Genomic DNA, 18,813 nt, shown 5'->3' with positions numbered 1-18,813 from the left:
TAACTTGCAGGTTCAGTCGGCTGTTAGGAAGGCAAATGCAATGTTAGCATTCATGTCAAGAGGGGTGGAATACATGAGGTGGCATGTACTTCTGAAGCTGCATAAGACTCTGCTCATTTGGAGTATTGTGAGCAGTTTTGGGCCCCATATCCAAGGAAGGTGTGTTGTCCTTGGAAAGAGTCCACAGGAGGTTCACAAGAATGATTCCTGGAATGAAGAGTTTGTCGTATGAGGAACGGTTGAGGACTCTCGTTTGGTACTCAGAGTTCAGAAGGATGAAGGAGGATCTTATTGAAACTTACAGGATACTGCGAAGCCTAGATAGAGTGGACATGGAGAAGGTGTTGCCGCCAGTAGAAAAAGCTAGAACCAGAGGGCACAATCTCAGGCTGAAGGGACGATCCTTTAAAACAGAGATGAGGAGAAATTGCTTCAGCCAGAGAGTGGTGAATCAGTGGAACTCTTTGCTGCTAAGACTGTGGAGGCCAGGTCATTGAGTGTTTGCAAGACAGACATAGGTTCTTGATTAATAAGGGGATCGGGGTTATGGGGAAAAAGGCAGCTCCTAGGTCTTTATGGTCTAATTTATTTGAGGAAACCAGACAAAACAGGAAGATAAGATTGATAATAAAGTGGAGGAAGAGGGACAATAGAAAATATTAGACAAGGAAAGGCATTAAATCAGTTAACAACCTTAAGCAGTATAGGTTAGCATGAGGCACCATGGGGTGTAGTTTTGCCATGGTGCTGAGAACAGAAACAAGTTCTGTTTTTCAGGCAGAAACATACCTCTGGGGAGGAGTTAAAGTTGGAGTTCTTATTGACATAGGAAAAGGTTTCCTGCCTAATTTAGGTTGTCGGCTGGACTCTTGAAGCTGGAGGCCAGAGGTCTCCCAGAGGAGAAGATGTAGTGCAATTTTCCAGCTGCTTATCAACTGCAACAACTTGACTACAGGTGCGGCTACTTCTGGAGAAAAATTCTTTAGCATTTCAGCAAGATTTTTCAGCGCTCTTGACCTTTGCTGTATCCAGTGTGCTCAGCCGCTTGATATATGTGGAGTGAATCTAATTGGCTGAAGAATGGCTTCATATGAGGTAAGAAGTCTCTGAAACTTGATGCCTGTGTAGATATGCGCAATCTTCTTGGAGTTCCTCTCCGCTTGGAGCCGGCGGTTTATGGTGTCGATTCATACGAGGTACCTCAGGAAGAGGCCAATAGGAATGATTATGTTGCCTCTTCAGCTCTACTCAATAACTTTCAGGCTTGGGTTGATTAGTGATAAGTAACAATATTTGAGTTCTAACCTGTGGTCTACCAATATTATTAAAAACATAATGACTTTCATTTTTATAATAGACTTTTTGCAAAGTAATGTCTTATTGCTGACAGTCTATGTCAGTAATTATTGTGGTGACCTGCATTATCTCAAACCATTCACTTTATCAGCTAAAGAATTAGATTACTAATTCTGACAGATTATGGACTGCTCTGCATTCGTAAAAAAAACCCTTAATCCTCAAATGTAAAGCAGGCAAAATTCCTGCATCCAATATCACTAATAGGAATAAACATTTGTTTCTCTCCACAGAGGAAAAATCTATTTGATCTGTCTCATGCTTATTCCTGTTTGTTGACCTCTTGCTGAAGAGTTTAACAGTTACTTTTCTTCAGTATTTACTCCACATTCTAGTATCCAAGAATAGAGACATTTTTCTAATTTAGACGCGATAGGACCTCGTGCATCAGTATGTCTCAGTAGGAGGTACAGAATTCCATTCCCCCATATAAATGGTGTTTTAAATCATGGGTCACAAATCGGCAGCATTTTGATTGGTGCTGGGTGCTTAAACTTCGTATTTATCAGTGAACTGAATTCAAATGCTGATGACCATGTTTAATGGTTAAGTGTTATGTGAAAGGCATATTCAAATTTATGTTTGCTATAATCAAAAATATACAATGCTAAGTTAGCAATTCTTCTAAAAATCATGTTATTCTATTTAAAGTAAATTTTTAAACTGCTATTTTATAGGTGCACAAGTAACTGTGTAACACAATTATGACATTTGTTTAGCCTCAATGCCCTACAAGTTGCTTTGGAGTAATGAAAGGACAGATAACGGTATCTCACCTCCACCTTCAAGGGCAATTAGGGATGGGCAATTAGGGATAGGCAATAAATGCTGGCTTAGCCAATGACATTGACATCCCTTATGTCCTAATTACATCCTGGAACTTACCATTGGAAGTATTTGTGGCTTATATATATAGTTATTTCATAATACAAAACTTGAGTATTGCTGAAAAATTATACTTTGTCAAATCTCTGTTGAAGATTTATCAGGACATTCGAAAGAATACCAATGTTGGAGAAAACAACATTGCCTGTTCAACTCAGCAGTTAGCTGTCAGTCACTATTGACTGGAACATTCTCCATGGCAATGTCTCTACCAATCAGAGTCCACTTGCCAATGAATCAACACTTCCTGATGGGTTAATTGAAATTTGGATCTTGAATGCTATTTTATATCTGCAAAGGTTTTATATACAGCACTATGAAAACATAATCAAGCGAGAAAAATCATTTTAATTTTGTAGCCAACTGAAAAAAATGGCACAAGCTCAAAGATCCAAAATGATAGATTCAAATCTATTAATACCATGAAAAAATATACATACATTATTTAGAAAGAACATTCTCTATTTGGTATTTTAAAATTATGCTTGCATATTAAACATAGTTGAACGCTTTAAATATAATTGATGGAAACTTGTACTTAAAAAAAAGTTGCTGCTTGGTGCAATTTGAAAGCATGTTGCATGACGAGTTTAGTTATAATAGAGGACAGTTTCCACTACAAACAACACTCATAACTTCATTACATGTAGTATTTAACAACTTAGCAACAATAATGTCAAGAATCATGTTAAAAGAATTAGTGATATGATGGTTCAATGCAGGAAAAGGCCAGGAGCTTCCTTTGTTTTCTGAAAACGATGTAGAAGAATAGTGAACATTGTGAACTCAAGTATTTGGAATTCACAATAAAGCTTGACTGTTCATTACACTAATTAAAAAATGTTTTCATTCACAACAAAGCACCTTTGCACTCATGTCCTTTGATACCCTGTAGCAAGGGCAAGTTGCTTACCAAACATTTTGATTAAGGATCTGTCAATATTGTAGTGCCTCCACTAAAATGACATCAACGTCCCACCTGCTGCAAAATGTTTATTACAGGCAGTAATACATTCATTTACAAAATAGGTGATGGTGCAATTTTTAAAAAATGTTTCTTTTAACCTTCATTCTCTAAATTTTCCTGCTCAAGGAGTTGGTGCTGAAATTTGGAATACTTCCCAGTACAGTTTAACTAGAGAGTGAAGCATTCTTTCCCCTATCCTAACAGTATTCTTCTGTCCAAAATTGTATCAGAGCAACATATTTCCATTTTCAACAGGCATCAGGTAGCCTCCCAGTGAGACTGACATTTTGATAACAAAGATAATTCTTCAAGGTGGTTAAGTTTGAAACATTATATAACTAACAAATATATTGAAAATTAGCAAAGAAAATGCAGCTAATGAAGGGTGGATTGAATCGCAGTCTGTAAAATGAATGCCAGACAATTGGACTGGAAAGGAGAGAAATGGGCTGGAAGTTATTTGTAGTAGAGTAGGAATTTTTCAAATGGGTTAAGCATATCTTCAGCCCAGTCTCTCGGTCAACACAAATTTAGGCTGTTTTGAGCCCTTGATGTAATGTGCAGAGGAAAAAAGTGTTGCTTCATGCAGAAAAAGGGCACTGGTAAAATTGGACAATGTCTGTGCTTTTCCACAGAAACCAACCAACCAAGCACACCAACTGTAAGAAACAGCTATTCTCTAGTATGTAAACACTTTAACAAGCTGCGATGTAAAGAAAACAATCTGAATCTATGGTACCCACTTTACAATATACAACGCTCTGAATCAGTACACATGTATCAAAATGGTGAGACACATTTATTATAGGTGGCAAATAAACTTTTTAAACACATTAAGATGTCAAATTTCACGCCATCTCATTTGTTTCAAGTAATGTTCTCTCGTGCCATTTGATGTCATGAGTTTATGAAATTCAAGTCATCTGTTTTTCAGTATTAATTTTCCTGTTTACTACTTTACTTACAGGTCACCACCACATGCATAACGTTCTCAATATACTGATATCAAACTCTTCTGTTATGTAAAAAAATATTTTGATACGTTCAACCTTTTTATTTTTTTACAAAATTGTGTCCTTTGTGGTTATGGTGCCTTCAGAACTCCACCTCTTGTGCAGCGACATTATGGCAATAAATCACACAGGCCACTGGAAACCTAACTGCAAACATACATTAAAATAACTCACAACATAATACTATTCAAGCAGTTAAATAAAGTATAAATCCCAAATGTACACCCTTAGTCTATCAAAAGATATTGATGGAGAACAGGGCAGAAGATAGGTGACGATGCTTTGGTTTTAAATGTGTTGCTAATACCATGAAAAAAAAGGATGTCAGCCAACTTAACCATGGAAGACTTTCTGGATGTTTTCTTTTGAAGTTGCTTTCATCCATGTATTAGCCGGAATGAAACTGCATGCAAGAAGCCCAAAGTTTGAGCCTGTCCAATGATATGAGCAATTCAGCAACATAATCAGAAGTTGTCTTTGGTGGCGGTAGACACTTTCCAGAAAAATAAAGGATGGAAGCAGAAGTAAAGGATGGTTTAACACTTTATTGTACCATAGTGATCCCTGCAGAGTATAAATGCTGCTCACTCATCTTCATCCAACTCAACTACCTCAGACATTTCCTCAGGGATAGCTGCAGAATTCATTGCTGAATCCTCTCCCTCAGCTGCTGTTTCATCCAGAGATCTTTTCTTTTTCTGTATTAAAAACAATTTTAGCATCACAGATTACAAGTCAGCAATTTGATACCAATCACTGATTTCCATTTGTACTTGTTTATCTTCTTCATTTGGTGTCCTGATTAAGATTGTATTGTCCTTCATTTTCATCATTTATTTCTGACTTCTCTGCTTAATCCCATGCTATTCTACAACAAAGCTGAAGGCTGACAATTTATTGCACTGTCGTACTGAAGATCAGAAAGATCATGTGGTGGTGACTTGTAAGTGGGAACCCTAATAGGTTAGTAAGACATTTTATATCATTAAGACACCAGCAGAACTACCACCATTAAGTTAAATAACTTTTAAAAAAAAAGTTATAAACTAACAAGAGAATAGTTTACATGTGAATGCACTAAGAGATTTAAACAAGTGATTATGATTTTAAAACATGCTGATATTTTGAATGTATTCATGTATTGTTTATGATACATTGCAGCAAATTGCTGTTGGCTAAAATGAACAAAGCATCATGTAAAAAGGTATTAGGGTAAGTCATATTCCAAGAGAATATTTAGACCTTGGGGATATGCAAGATTTATCAGTAAAGTTTTAGATGGCGAGAACATCCAGGACACTTAATCACATTTTATGAATAGAGTTTATTCACTACCCAGAGAAGATAGAGCATACCCTGATATGGAGTCATGTGTTAATATGATTTGGCAGTGACCTTTAAGGGAACCCATAAGAATGTTCATTTGAACATTGGGCTGGCGTCTGAGGTTACTAGGTAACATGGGAAGTGGAATCAGCCAAGATTTTTTGATTTGATTTATTATTGTCACATGTATTAGCATATAGTGAGAAGTATTGTTTCTTGTGCACTATACAAGATCCATTCACAGAGTAAGAAACAAGAGAGTGCAGAATGTGGTGTTAGTTATTATGCCATGGAGTAGGATACAATTGATTAAGATACTTGACAGGTATTATTGTTTATTTGTGCACATTGAAGATGATTGATTTTAAGCTAATGAAAGGATAAGAAAACCTATAATTGATCTGATTTGAATAGCATGCATCAGATTTCATCAGAGAGCTCTGGCAACTCTATCTCAGAGCTGCCCTGACTCTTTGATGGTCTCCTAGCAGCTGCTGGTCAAATAAAGTTATGTCTTTAATACAACAGAAAGCAGGAAACTGTTGGCCAGTTAATCTAACATCTGTTATTGGGAAATTGTTAGAATCCATTATTAAGGAAGTTACAGCAGGAAACTCAGAAAATCATAATGGACCCAAGCAGAATCAACACTCTTTTACGACAGGGAAGTCATATTTATCTAATGTATAAGAAAATTTTCAGAAAGTAAGCAAGATAGATTAAGGGGAATGTGGACATCCAAAGACCACATTAGAAGTTACAAAGTTAAGGTTTCATATCAAAGGTTACTGTGCAAAATCCTCGTGTCTGCGTGGGTTTCCTCCAGGTGCTCTGGTTTTCTCCCATAGTCCAAAGATGTGCGAGCTAGGTTAATTGGCCATGCTAAAAATTGCCCCTCAGTGTCCTGAATTGCGTAAGTTAAAGGGATTAGTGAGTAAATATGTAGGGATGTGGGGGTAGGGCCTGGGTGGGATTGTGGTCAGTGCAGACTTGATGGGCCGAATGGCCTCTTTCTGTACTTTTAAGGTTTCTATGATTTCTATGAAAATAAGAGCTTATGGGTAGGTGGTAACAGGAAGCAGAGAGAAGGGATAAATGGGTTGACAAGATGTAACTAATGCCACAAGGATCAGTTCTGGGGCGTCAATTATTTACAATGACCATCAATTACTTTGATGAAGGGACCCAATGTATAGTAGCCAAATTTGCTGATGACATCAAGATAGGTAGGAAAGTCACAACATGTTAGTATGCAGATACAGCAAATAGAATGTTGGCATTTATTGCAAAAGGAATGGAATCTAATGTAAAGAAAGTAAGTTGTCAAGAGGAGGTAAAGTCTCCAAAGGGTTAAGTGACTGGGCACAAAATGGCAGATGGCAAACAAGGTTGAAAAATGTGAACTTGTCCACTTTTGCAGAAAAATTAAAAAAGTTATTTAAATAGAGAAAGATTGCAGAGCTCAGTGGTACAGAAGGAGCTGTACATGAATCAAGAAAATGTTAGTGTGCAGATACAACAAGAGATCAGGAAGGCAAATGGGATGCTGGAATTTATTGCAAAAGGAATAGAATATAAAGTGAGGAAGTTTTACTGCAACCGTACAGGGCCTTAGTGAGACTACATCAGGCACACTGTGTACAGTTTTGGTCTCCTTATTTGTAAAAGGATATAACTGTATTTGAAGCAGTTCAAAGAAGGTTCACTTGACTCGTTCTTGGAATGAAGGGATTATCCTATGAAGGAAGGTTGACATGTTTGTTCTTTACCCATTGGAGCGTAGTAGAATGAATGATGATCTTGTTAAAACATATACAAACACTGGGGGACTTGATAAGAGTTAGTACTGGGAAGATGTTTCCTCTTGTTGGAGAGACTAGAACAGGGGACACAATTTTAAAATAAGAGGTCTCACTATTAAGACAGAGCGGAGGAGAAAGTTCTCTTAGAGGATTGATGATCTGTGGAATTCTCTTTCCCAGAAGGCAAAACTAACTTAGATAGATTTCTGATAGACATGAGAGTCAAGGGTTATAGGAGCAAACAAAGAAGTGGAGTTGAGACCATAATCCGATCGGTCACAATAATACTGAATGGAGGAATAGGTTCAAAGAGCTGAGTAGCCTACTAGTTCCCTAATGTCGTTCATAAAAGGGCCAGTTCTTGTCCTTGGACTATGCTCTCGAGTCTAAGACTCCCCAGTCAATGGAAATATTTTGTCTCTAATGACCCTTCCCCTTAAATCTTGAAAACTTGTTAAATCACACCTTAACCTTCTAAATTCTATACTTTAATTCTCAAGATTTATAGTTCTCGTTCTGTTAGTCCTAGATTTAATTTGATTTTTGTATTTGAATTGTCATGGAATCTATGCTCCAAAGAAAAAAGTCCCAATCTATCCAGCCTCTCCTTATAACTTCAAACCATCAAGTCCTGGTAGCTTCCTAGTAAACCTTTTATGCACTCTTTCTAGTTTAATAATATCCTTTTTATGATAGGGTGACCAGATCTGTACACAGTATTCCAACTGTGGCCTTACCAATGTCTTGTACAACTTCAACAAGACATCTCAACTCCTGTATTCAATGTTCTGACCAATGAAACCAAGCATTCCGAATGCCTTCTTCATCACTCTGTCCACCTGTGACTCCACTTTCAATGAACCTGTACCCCTAGATCTTTTTGTTTTGTAACTTTCCCCAAAACCCTATCATTAACTGAGTAAGTCCTGCCCTTGTTTGATCAACCAAAATGCATCACCTTGCATTTATCTAGATTAAATTTCATCTGCCATTCGTCAGCCGACTTGTCCAATTGATCAAGATCCTGTTACAATTGGAGGTAACATTCTTCACTGTCCACCATGCCACCAATCTTGGTATCATCCGCAAACTTACTAACCATGCCTCCTATATTCTCATCCAAATCATTAATATAAATGACAAATAACAGTGGACCTAGTACTGATCCCTGAGGTGGCAAATAACAGAGGAGCCATCACTGATTTCTTGTGAATGTAGTTGTGTCATGGAGTCACTAGCTGATTATTCTGCTTTTCTTTGTCAGTTTTCTCCACAAACCTTTTCTCAGCATTCAAGGTTTTTAGCTTCCCTTCCCTTGAATTTTGAATCTCTGGAGAGGCTAGAACTAGGGTTCACAGTCTCAGAAAAATAGTTCAGCCATTTAGGAATGCGAAGACTCAGAGCATCATGAATCTTTGAAATTTTCTACCAGTTCGTGACAATATTCAAGGCTGAGATTGATAGATTTATGAACATAAAGAGAAGCCAGGGTTATCAGGAAAGTGTGAAAAGTGTAGCTGTAGTTGAAGATCAGCTACAATCTTAATTATTGCTTAGGACATTGAATACAGGAGTTGGGACGTCTTGTTGAAGTTGTACAAGACATTGGTAAAGTCATACTTGGAATACTGTGTGCAATTCTGGTCACCATATTATAGAAAGGATATTATTTAACTAGAAAGAGTGCAGGAAAGATTTACTAGGATGCTACCAGGACTTGACAGATTGAATTAGGAATAGACTAGGACTTTTTTCTCTGGAGCGTAGGAGGCTGAGGGGTGAACTTATAGAGGTCTATTAAAATAATGAGGGGCATAGACAAGGTAGACAGTCAATATCTTTTCCCAAAGTTAGGGGTGTCTAAAACTAGAGGGTATAGGTTTAAGGTGAGAGGGAAGAGATACAAAAGTGTCCGGAGGACCAATTTTTTCACACAGAGGGTGCTGAGTGTGTGGAACTCACCATCCTCTGTGCGAGCCAGAGGTAGTAGTAGAGGTGGATACAATTTTTTAAAAAGCATTTAGATAGTTACATGGGTACGATGGGTATAGAGTGATATGGGCCAAATGCAGGCAATTGGGATTAGTTTAGGGGTTTTAATGAAGAAGGGCAGCATGGACAAATTGGGCCAAAGGGCCTGTTTCCATGCTGTAAACCTCTAATGGTGGGGTAGATTTGAAAGGCCTGATGGCATACTCCTCCTCTTCATATTCTCCTTTATTTTTTCTCTTTGGGGTTTTAACTTTTATCGCTGGACTAAGAGCAAACGATACAAATCATGAACTTGTTTGCACCTGTCCCAATTCTTTTTAACAGTAAGAAGTCTCACAACACCAGGTTAAAGTCCAACCAGTTTATTTGATAGTAAACCCACAAGCTTTCAGAAATGCTGTTCCTTCGTCAGGTGTGTGGAATCTTCGAATATCCGAATCCAATATTCGCATCTCGGAATAGCAGATTAGCTGTAAAGACACGCATTCTAATCCGTATTCTGTAAACTGTGTATGCCTTTATATGCCCTGTTCCTGATCAGAACTCTCCACTGACCCGACGAAGGAACAGCGTTCCAAAAGCTAGTGGCATTTACTATCAAATAAATCTGTTGGACTTTAACCTGGCGTTGAGAGACTTCTTACTGGTCACAGTATACAGCTATGCTGATAACACTCTGTTACATAGACAAGCACAGTAACAAACTAAAGAACCAGCAAAAGAACAATAGGAAAATGCTTACCTCTTTACGATAAACATAACAAGATGCTATTGCTACCATGGCTGACTCTCCCAGAAACCCAGCAAGAAGTGAACCAACACCTAATGATGCTCCATGGATCCTTAGAAATACAGAAACACTTTTATGTAACAGCATTATTGCAAAAGTAAATTCATAAGCTGCAAAGCTGTCCAAAACATTCTAAAATCTAAATATTATTTAGTTCATTAACTAGAGATTAGTATTATTTAATAAATTTGTTGATCAACCACCTTATTTTCTGCTGAATGTTTCAAAGGAATTTCAGAGGCATTCCAAAGTGAAGCAGATCTGGTATATTTTTGATGTGAGGGAGATTATTTGGCTAGAGATCAATACACTGTGAATAGAATTCATTTTATGGAACTAAAATGATTCCAGAAAATGACTGATGGCTAGCAACATTGTTTGCTGGAGCAGACGAGGAAGGAGCATCAGAGAGAAAGCTAAGACTTTACCTGTTAAAAACCTGTTTAAAATAAGTTTAAAGCACTTTGTTCTTTGTAGAACTGTTTAAAGCATTTACTTATTGTATTTACTGCTTTAAGAATTGTGAGGGAGTGATTATCAGGCAGTTGTGGCCCATCAGCTTTAATTATCAAGTGTCCACACGGTGAAGCCTTACATTGTTTGCTGGAGCAGACGAGGAAGGAGCATCAGAGAGAAAGCTAAGACTTTACCTGTTAAAAACCTGTTTAAAATAAGTTTAAAGCACTTTGTTCTTTGTAGAACTGTTTAAAGCATTTACTTATTGTATTTACTGCTTTAAGAATTGTGAGGGAGTGATTATCAGGCAGTTGTGGCCCATCAGCTTTAAATCAGCGCCAAGTTTAAAAGGAGGCCTGGTGTAGATAGCGGGCAGCGTCGGAACGGGCAGCGGAGTGAGAGGGAAGCAGAGTGAGCTATTAGGGCTTAATATCAAAAAGGGCTGGAAGGTAAAAAGGCCAGGTTGAAAGAACAAGGAAAAAAAAAATTTTTTTTTTCAAAACTACTACAGCAAGAAACAAGGAAAAAATTTTTTTCCCACAACAAATTATATTGAATAATGGAGGGGCATGTGATGTGCGGTTCCTGTATGATGTGGGAACTGGTGGACCCCAGGGTCCTTCCCAGTGGCCATGTCTGCAGTAAGTGCAGGTTGCTGGAGGAGCTCCAGCTCAAGGTGGATGAGCTGGCCTCTGAGCTACAGACACTGAGGCTCATCAGGGGGAGAGAGGGTGTCATTGTCAATGGGGTGCAAGTGACATCCACCCCCCCTAGACTGTCTAAATCTAAGGGTCAGGAACAAAAGGGGGCTGCTGGGAGGAAGAAGGGGGGTGAGGAGCGGAGGCCTCAGCCTCTTAATCTGCAAAACAGGTTTGAGGTTCTTGCTTCCAGTCTGGAAGAGGACGAGGCAGGTGAGGTTGGTGAGCAAACTGCACACGGTACAGTGATGCAGCAGGACATAGGCAAAGAGAAAGGGAAAAGGAACGTAGTAGTGATTGGGGATAGTGGGGTGAAGGGTATTGACACTGTCCTTTGTCACAATGACAAAGTGCACAGAAGGGTGTGTTGTCTGCCTGGTGCTCGGGTACAGGATGTCGCAGCTGGGCTGCAGAGGAATCTGGAGTGGGAGGGTGAGAACCCAGTTGTGGTGGTACATGTGGGTGCCAGCGACGTAGGCAAAGTGCGGACTGAGGATCTGGGGAGGGAGTATGAGAAGCTGGGAATGGAATTAAAAAGTAGAACCGACAAGGTGGTCTTCTCTGGGCTACTGCCTGAACCGAGTGCAGACGGGCGTAGGGTTGACAGGATAAAGGAAGTGAATGGGTGGCTCAGAGATTGGTGTGGGAGGAATGGGATCGAATTTATGGGGCATTGGCACCAGTATTGGGGTAGGTGGGACTTGTTCGGGCGGGATGGGGTTGGTCTGAATCGTGCTGGGACCAGAGTGCTGGCGAATCGAGTAAAGAGAACTGTAGACAGGGCTTTAAACTAATTAGGGGGGGGGAGGGTGCGAGGGTAGGTGATGTTAGGAGGTCTACAGTTAAGGATAGGGTACAGGTAAGGGAAGAGGCTGAGGATGTCCCAAGTGGTGGCGTTACGGCAAATAGGGTCCAGAAGAAGGCTGGGATGAAAGCACTTTATCTGAATGCACGAAGCATTCGGAATAAAGTGGATGAGCTGGTGGCGCAGATCGACACAAATGGATACGATCTGGTGGCCATTACAGAGACGTGGCTGCAAGGTGACAGGGACTGGGAGATGAATGTACAGGGCTATCAAGTGTTTAGGAAGGATAGGCAGGAGGAAAGAGGGGGTGGCGTAGCTCTGCTGATTAAGGACAGCATCAAGGTGGTAGCAAGGGATGATATCGGAGCCAAAGAGCAGAAAGTGGAATCGTTGTGGGTGGAGATTAGGAACAGCAAAGGGAGGAAGACGCTGGTGGGTGTCGTCTATAGGCCCCCGAATAATGATCTGGAGGTGGGGCGGGCTGTTAACGCGCAAATAAGTGCGGCGTGCAGGAATGGGACGGCAGTAGTTATGGGGGATTTCAATCTGCATATTGATTGGTCGACCCATGTTGGACGAGGTGGGCTCGAGGAGGAGTTCTTGGAATGCTGCCGGGATAGTTTCCTGGAACAGTGTGTGTTGGAGCCGACGAGGGAGCGAGCTATCTTGGATCTGGTGCTATGTAATGAGGCGGGTAGAATTAGGGACCTTGAGGTGAAGGATCCTCTTGGAGAGAGTGATCATTGTATGGTGGAGTTTCTGTTGCAGATGGAGGAGGAGAAAGTGGGTTCCCGGACACGTGTCCTTTGTTTGAATAGAGGGGAGTATGGTAGGATGAGAGAAGAATTGGCGAATGTGGACTGGGGGAGCGCGTTGGAAGGTAGGTCTGCTGAGGAGCAGTGGAGGATCTTTAAGGAGATCTTTCTTGGTGCTCAGCAGAAATTTATTCCGATGGTTAAAAAGGACAGTAGGAAGAGAGGTAATAAGCCGTGGATAACGAAGGAGGTGAAGGAAAGTGTTAAATTAAAAGCGGAGGAATTTAGAGTAGCTAAGAGCAGTGGGCGAGAAGAGGATTGGGAAAGGTTTAAATGTCAACAAAGATTGACAAAAAAGTTGATAAAGGAGGGTAGAAGAAGCTATGAAGCTGGGCTAGCGCTTAATATAAAAAAGGATAGCAAGAGTTTTTATAAATATATAAAAAGGAAGAGGCTGGCTAGGGTGAACGTTGGTCCCTTAGCGGATGAGAAAGGGGACCTAGTGGTAGGGGATGGGGATATGGCTAAGGTCTTGAATAACTTTTTTGTTTCTGTCTTCACGGAGGAGGACGTGAATAATTTGCCGGGTGTTAGCGATGGAAAGGTGGTAGGACTGGAGGGTCTTAATGACATTACTGTTACTAGAGAGGTGGTGCGCGACAGACTGGAGGGGCTGATTGTGGACAAGTCCCCAGGACCGGATGGAATGCATCCGAGGGTTCTGAAAGAAATGGCGGAGGTGATAGTGGATGCCTTGGTGGTTATTTTCCAGACGTCGCTGGATTCCGGGGAAGTGCCGGAGGATTGGAAAACGGCTAATGTTACGCCGTTGTTTAAGAAGGGTGCCAGGCAAAAGGCGGGGAATTACAGGCCGGTTAGTTTAACGTCTGTGGTAGGTAAAATGTTAGAATCCGTCATTAAGGAGGAAATTGCGAGGCATCTTGAAGAGAATTGCTTGATAGGGCGGACGCAACACGGTTTCATTAAAGGGAAGTCGTGTCTGACCAATTTACTGGAGTTCTATGAGGATGTGTCTAGGGCGGTGGATAGAGGAGAGCCGGTGGATGTGGTCTTTCTGGATTTTCAGAAGGCGTTTGATAAGGTACCTCACAAGAGGTTACTGCAGAAGGTCAGAGGACATGGAGTTGGGGGTAGGGTGTTAGCGTGGATAGAGGATTGGTTGTCAAATAGGAGGCAGAGAGTGGGGGTCAATGGGTGCTATTCGGATTGGCGGTTGGTGACTAGTGGGGTGCCCCAGGGGTCGGTGCTGGGGCCTCAGCTATTTACCATTTATATAGATGATCTGGAGGAGGGAACCGAGTGTAGGGTGTCGAAATTTGCTGATGACACCAAGATTGGGGGAAAGGCAAATTGTGCGGAGGGTGTGGAGAGTCTGCAGAAGGATCTAGATAGGCTGGGCGAATGGGCCAGGAAATGGCAAATGGAATTTAATGTTGGCAAGTGTGAGGTGGTCCACTTTGGTAGGAAGAATGGTAGGAAGGACTATTACTTACGTGGCGAAAAACTGCAGCAGGCGACGGTGCAGAGGGACCTCGGGGTCCTTGTGCATGAGTCGCAAAAACCCAGCCTGCAGGTGCAGCAGGTGGTCAGGAAGGCGAATGGGATGCTGGCCTTCATAGCGAGGGGGATTGAATATAAAAGTAGGGAGGTCTTGCTGCAGCTGTATAGGGCATTGGTGAGGCCGCAGCTGGAGTACTGTGTGCAGTTTTGGGCGCCGCACCTGCGCAAGGATATTTTGGCCTTGGAGGGAGTGCAGAGGAGGTTTACTAGGCTGATACCGGAGTTGAGGGGGTTGAGCTATGAGGAGAGGCTGAATAAACTAGGCTTGTACTCGTTAGAGTTTAGAAGAATGAGGGGAGATCTCATTGAGACGTATAAGATGATGAATGGGATGGATAGGATAGAGGTGGAAAGACTCTTCCCGCTCAAAAAAGACAGTAGGACTAGGGGGCACAGCCTCAAGATAAAGGGGGGGCAGTTCAGAACGGAGTTGAGGAGGAACTTCTTCACTCAAAGGGTGGTGAATCTCTGGAATTCTCTGCCCGTTGAAGTGGTGGAGGCTGCCTCGCTAAATATTTTTAAGAAGCGGGTTGATGGGTTTTTGATAAGAGAGGGGATTAAGGGTTATGGGGAGAGGGCGGGAAAGTGGAACTGAGCCACGACAGATCAGCCATGATCTTATTGAATGGCGGGGCAGGCTCGAAGGGCCAGATGGCCTACTCCTGCTCCTATTTCTTATGTTCTTATGTTCTTATTATTATGTGTGATTACAATAAACTTCACTCCTTTCACCATTTCTCTGATATAACCATAAATATCTTAACAAAACATTAAGATGGCATTTTTGCCAGCTGTCACCTGTTTGTTTCATGTTGTTTAGAGTCTGAAAAGTTAACTGGGTAAAGATTTCCCCAAGTCACTGTGAGTAATCAAGTACCTCTGCTTCTGTGAGAAAGAACTTAAAATTACTGTAGTATATCTGAGATCTTCCTGAGCTATAGAACATAGAACATAGAACACTACAGCACAAACAGGCCCTTCGGCCCACAAGTTGCGCCGATCACATCATCACCTACCAACCTACAGACCTATCTATAACCCTCAATCTCATTAAACCCCATATACTCATCCAGAAGTCTTTTAAAAGACCCCAGCGAGTTCGCCTCCACCACCACTGACGGCAGCCGATTCCATTCACTCACCACCCTCTGAGTGAAAAACTTACCCCTAACATCACTTCTGAACCTCCCTCCCCGCACCTTAAATCTGTGTCCTCTCGTAGCAACCATTTCAAACCGGGGAAATAGCCTCTGAGAGTCCACCCTATCTATTCCTCTCAACATTTTGTAAACTTCTATCAGGTCGCCTCTCAACCTTCGTCTCTCCAGGGAAAAGAGTCCCAGCTCCCTCAACCTAACTTCATAAGGCATGCCTCCCAGTCCAGGCAACATCCTTGTAAAAGGATGTTTTGTAAAAGGATCCTTGTATACCTGTGGTAAGTCAGCAATCGGACAACCTGGTTTTGATAGGTCTTTTCCCTTGCTAAAAAACAAAAAACTAATTAAATGTTACTTATTTTCCATGAAATTATATCAAATTTAGATTAGGCCTTGGAAACACGCCAGCATTTTGTTTGGCCACTGATAATGCTGATAGTAAGAAAATATTATTTATAATGCAGACTTTGATCTTGTGCCTCCCGACTTTACCATCACCAGTAACTAGGTATAATAGTGAATATATCGCCTATCACCTAATTATAGTTTTGTAACAGTGAACACAGCTTGCCTGCCAATTAATCCATAAAAATATACATTTTGACTTTGGTCAGCAGCTCTGGCCTGATGTGAGAGACTCAGACAGTTTAATTGGAAGACAATTGCAAAGACAGTTTGACAGCTCGGTTGTGGGCCTGAATTCAACTGAAAATCTGATGTTTACCATTCCAGTACCTCATAACTGAACTGTTGATTTGATGAAATCTGTCAATGAAACTCGTTCAGTTAGAGAGGGGTATTAACATTTGTTCCCGTAGGAGGGAAAGTTCACAACCTGCTGCAAAGAAGTTAAAATGTGAGAAGCAATCTATATGATGGAAACAGTACAAATTTTAAAATAACTGAAATTTGGGCAGATTTAAGTGGAAGGTACTCAAAAATTCACATTTAGTAATTCAGTACATGAATCTCCATCATAAAATACACTCAGCTATGTTAGGGAAAATGGTGAGAAGGGAGAGTGTTATAAGGGGCTTGCAGTTAACACACCCTCACATTTATCTAGTGCTTTTTCACAATCTGAGGTCATCCTAAAGCTGTTTACAAGAATTAAAGTACTTTTGGAAGTCACTGCTAATGAAAGGAATATGGTAGCCTGGACTCGCACGCAACCCCGGTGCTGCACACAGTTCCAGATCTTTTACATCCACCTGAGGGTCAGATGCTCCGTTTAACATTTCATGCAATGGCACATCTGAAAACTCCGTCAGCATTGCACTTAAAGGTGAGCCTGGATTGCAGGGACTGGAGAGCTTCTCAAGTGGGACTTGAAGACATAACCCGTTAACTCAAATGAAAGAGGAACTCGAAGGAAACCAAATGAACCACGGCTAACAACAAGGGATGACACTAATACATTCACACTTGATGTTAAGCAGAAAATATCCCATTCTGCACAAAGTCAACACCAATCAAGAATCACATTCTAAACACATCTAATACTAACCCCATATAAGGGAGAACAATCAGACTTGCAATGAGAAGCACTATCCTGAGCACGGAACTGGGTGCCAAAACAAAAGTCTTCTTCAAAGTCATCAACCAGCCAGTCAGGTGAGCTCGAATTGTAACTGGAAGAAAAAGTGAGTGATTAATGACTGATACGGCTGCTCCTCATTTATTTTAAAGTTCTGCACAGATTTTGTACAGCCAAAAATGAGGTATTTCTCCAAAATAGTTAGAGAATTGGATACAGGCAAATGTAGACATTTTCAGCGTGTGACAAAATCGAAATATGGTGATCTTTATCGGTTGCTTCAGATAAGCTGATTCCCACCACAATTGAAGCCTAAAGTGGGCAAATTGAAGCCTAAAATGGTCAAGACCCTTTAAGATCCTTTTCTCCCACATGTTGGTAGTAATCCAGCAGTGGACAAGGGAACATGGAACATAAGCCTTGCATGGAACATAAGCCAACTCATGTGAGTGGTAGCAGGGGTCCCTCCTTCAAAAGGGAGTTTTGTGGCTGACTGAGGGACCTGGCATTATGAGTCCCTTTCCTGCCCGTCTGCTGATTGCCATCCCCAACTCCCTGAGTATCAGATCAGCAGCAGACACTGCCTGCCCAGTGGTGTTGCCATGCAATAGAACTGCCAGCCTCTGATTGGCCAGAAGTGCCACTTCCAGGTCCTTGATCCCAGGAAAGCCCGAGAATGGCCTGTTAAGCGTTAAGGATCTTGCTTAATTTGCTGAGGCTTGCCAAAAAGAAGTGACGCATCACTTCAATTATAATTCAAAGGGCTGAATTTAAAGTTAAAGATCTGAAAATTCCCAGACCTAACATTTTACACTAGGTGAATCAAAATCTTGCTGAGCTCTGCTCATGAACCCTACTAGAATATCCAAGGTCAGTGGAGGTCCATAAACCAGAGCAATGTCAACCTTCACAAACATAGTTTTACACCTGAATGGGATTGAGAATAAAGATTGAAAACAGGAGTGAAGATGGTTGATGCTCTCTATTAGAAATATAACTTCATAAAATTGCTCGAGTGTGACCATTAAAGTCATCTCATTCAGGTTAATGCCTGATTTTCCATTAACTATGATCCTCTTTAGTACGTTAAATTTGTAAGCTGCTGATTTTGATTACAGTCCTGCACCACAGTTTTCACACAATTTGTAACAAGCAAAACCCTACAAATCAACAGACGCTGCCTCTGCATAGAGGATGAAACACATCATAAAGTCAGATGGACAGAAAAATCACGTCATTCACCCCACCCATTTTATCTCATAGAACATAGAACATAGAACATTACAGCGCGGAACAGGCCCTTCGGCCCACAATGTTGCGCCGACCAGTCTTATTTTTAAAAAAAAAACATTGACCCACTAATCTAAACCACTCCTTTTTCGTCCATAAACCTATCCACCAATCTCTTAAACGCCCCCAAACTAGGCGCATTTACAACTGCAGCAGGCAGGGCATTCCAGTCCCTCACCACCCTCTGGGTAAAGAACCTACCCCTGACATCCGTCCTATAACTACCCCCCCTTAATTTAAAGCCATGCCCCCTCGTGCTAGATTTCTCCATCCGAGGAAACAGGCTATCACCATCCACCCTATCTAAACCTCTAATCATCTTATATGTTTCTATAAGATCCCCTCTTAGCCGCCTTCTTTCCAGTGAAAACAACCCCAAATCCCTCAGTCTCTCCTCATA

The 18,813-nt window shown here is 41.2% G+C and overlaps 1 protein-coding gene across 1 annotated transcript in view; it reads right to left on the bottom strand.

The window, feature by feature from the left end:
- Positions 1 to 2,605: 2,605 nt before the first annotated feature.
- ankhb (ANKH inorganic pyrophosphate transport regulator b) overlaps positions 2,606 to 18,813 on the bottom strand; it is a 129,536-nt gene continuing 113,328 nt past the window's right edge. Inside the window, exons 10-12 of the mRNA XM_080205039.1 lie at positions 17,094 to 17,217; positions 10,084 to 10,183; positions 2,606 to 4,919 (exon numbers count right to left, since the gene is read on the bottom strand). Of these exons, the coding sequence (XP_080061165.1) occupies positions 4,806 to 4,919; positions 10,084 to 10,183; positions 17,094 to 17,217 (338 nt within the window). The 3' untranslated portion in view covers positions 2,606 to 4,805. The remainder of the gene's footprint in view (positions 4,920 to 10,083; positions 10,184 to 17,093; positions 17,218 to 18,813) is intronic.

The sequence above is a fragment of the Carcharhinus amblyrhynchos genome, chromosome 2 (assembly GCF_965287045.1).
Source record: "Carcharhinus amblyrhynchos chromosome 2, sCarAmb.v2.hapA, whole genome shotgun sequence".
Taxonomy (NCBI): domain Eukaryota; kingdom Metazoa; phylum Chordata; class Chondrichthyes; order Carcharhiniformes; family Carcharhinidae; genus Carcharhinus; species Carcharhinus amblyrhynchos.
This window is presented reverse-complemented; position numbering and strand designations above follow the sequence as displayed.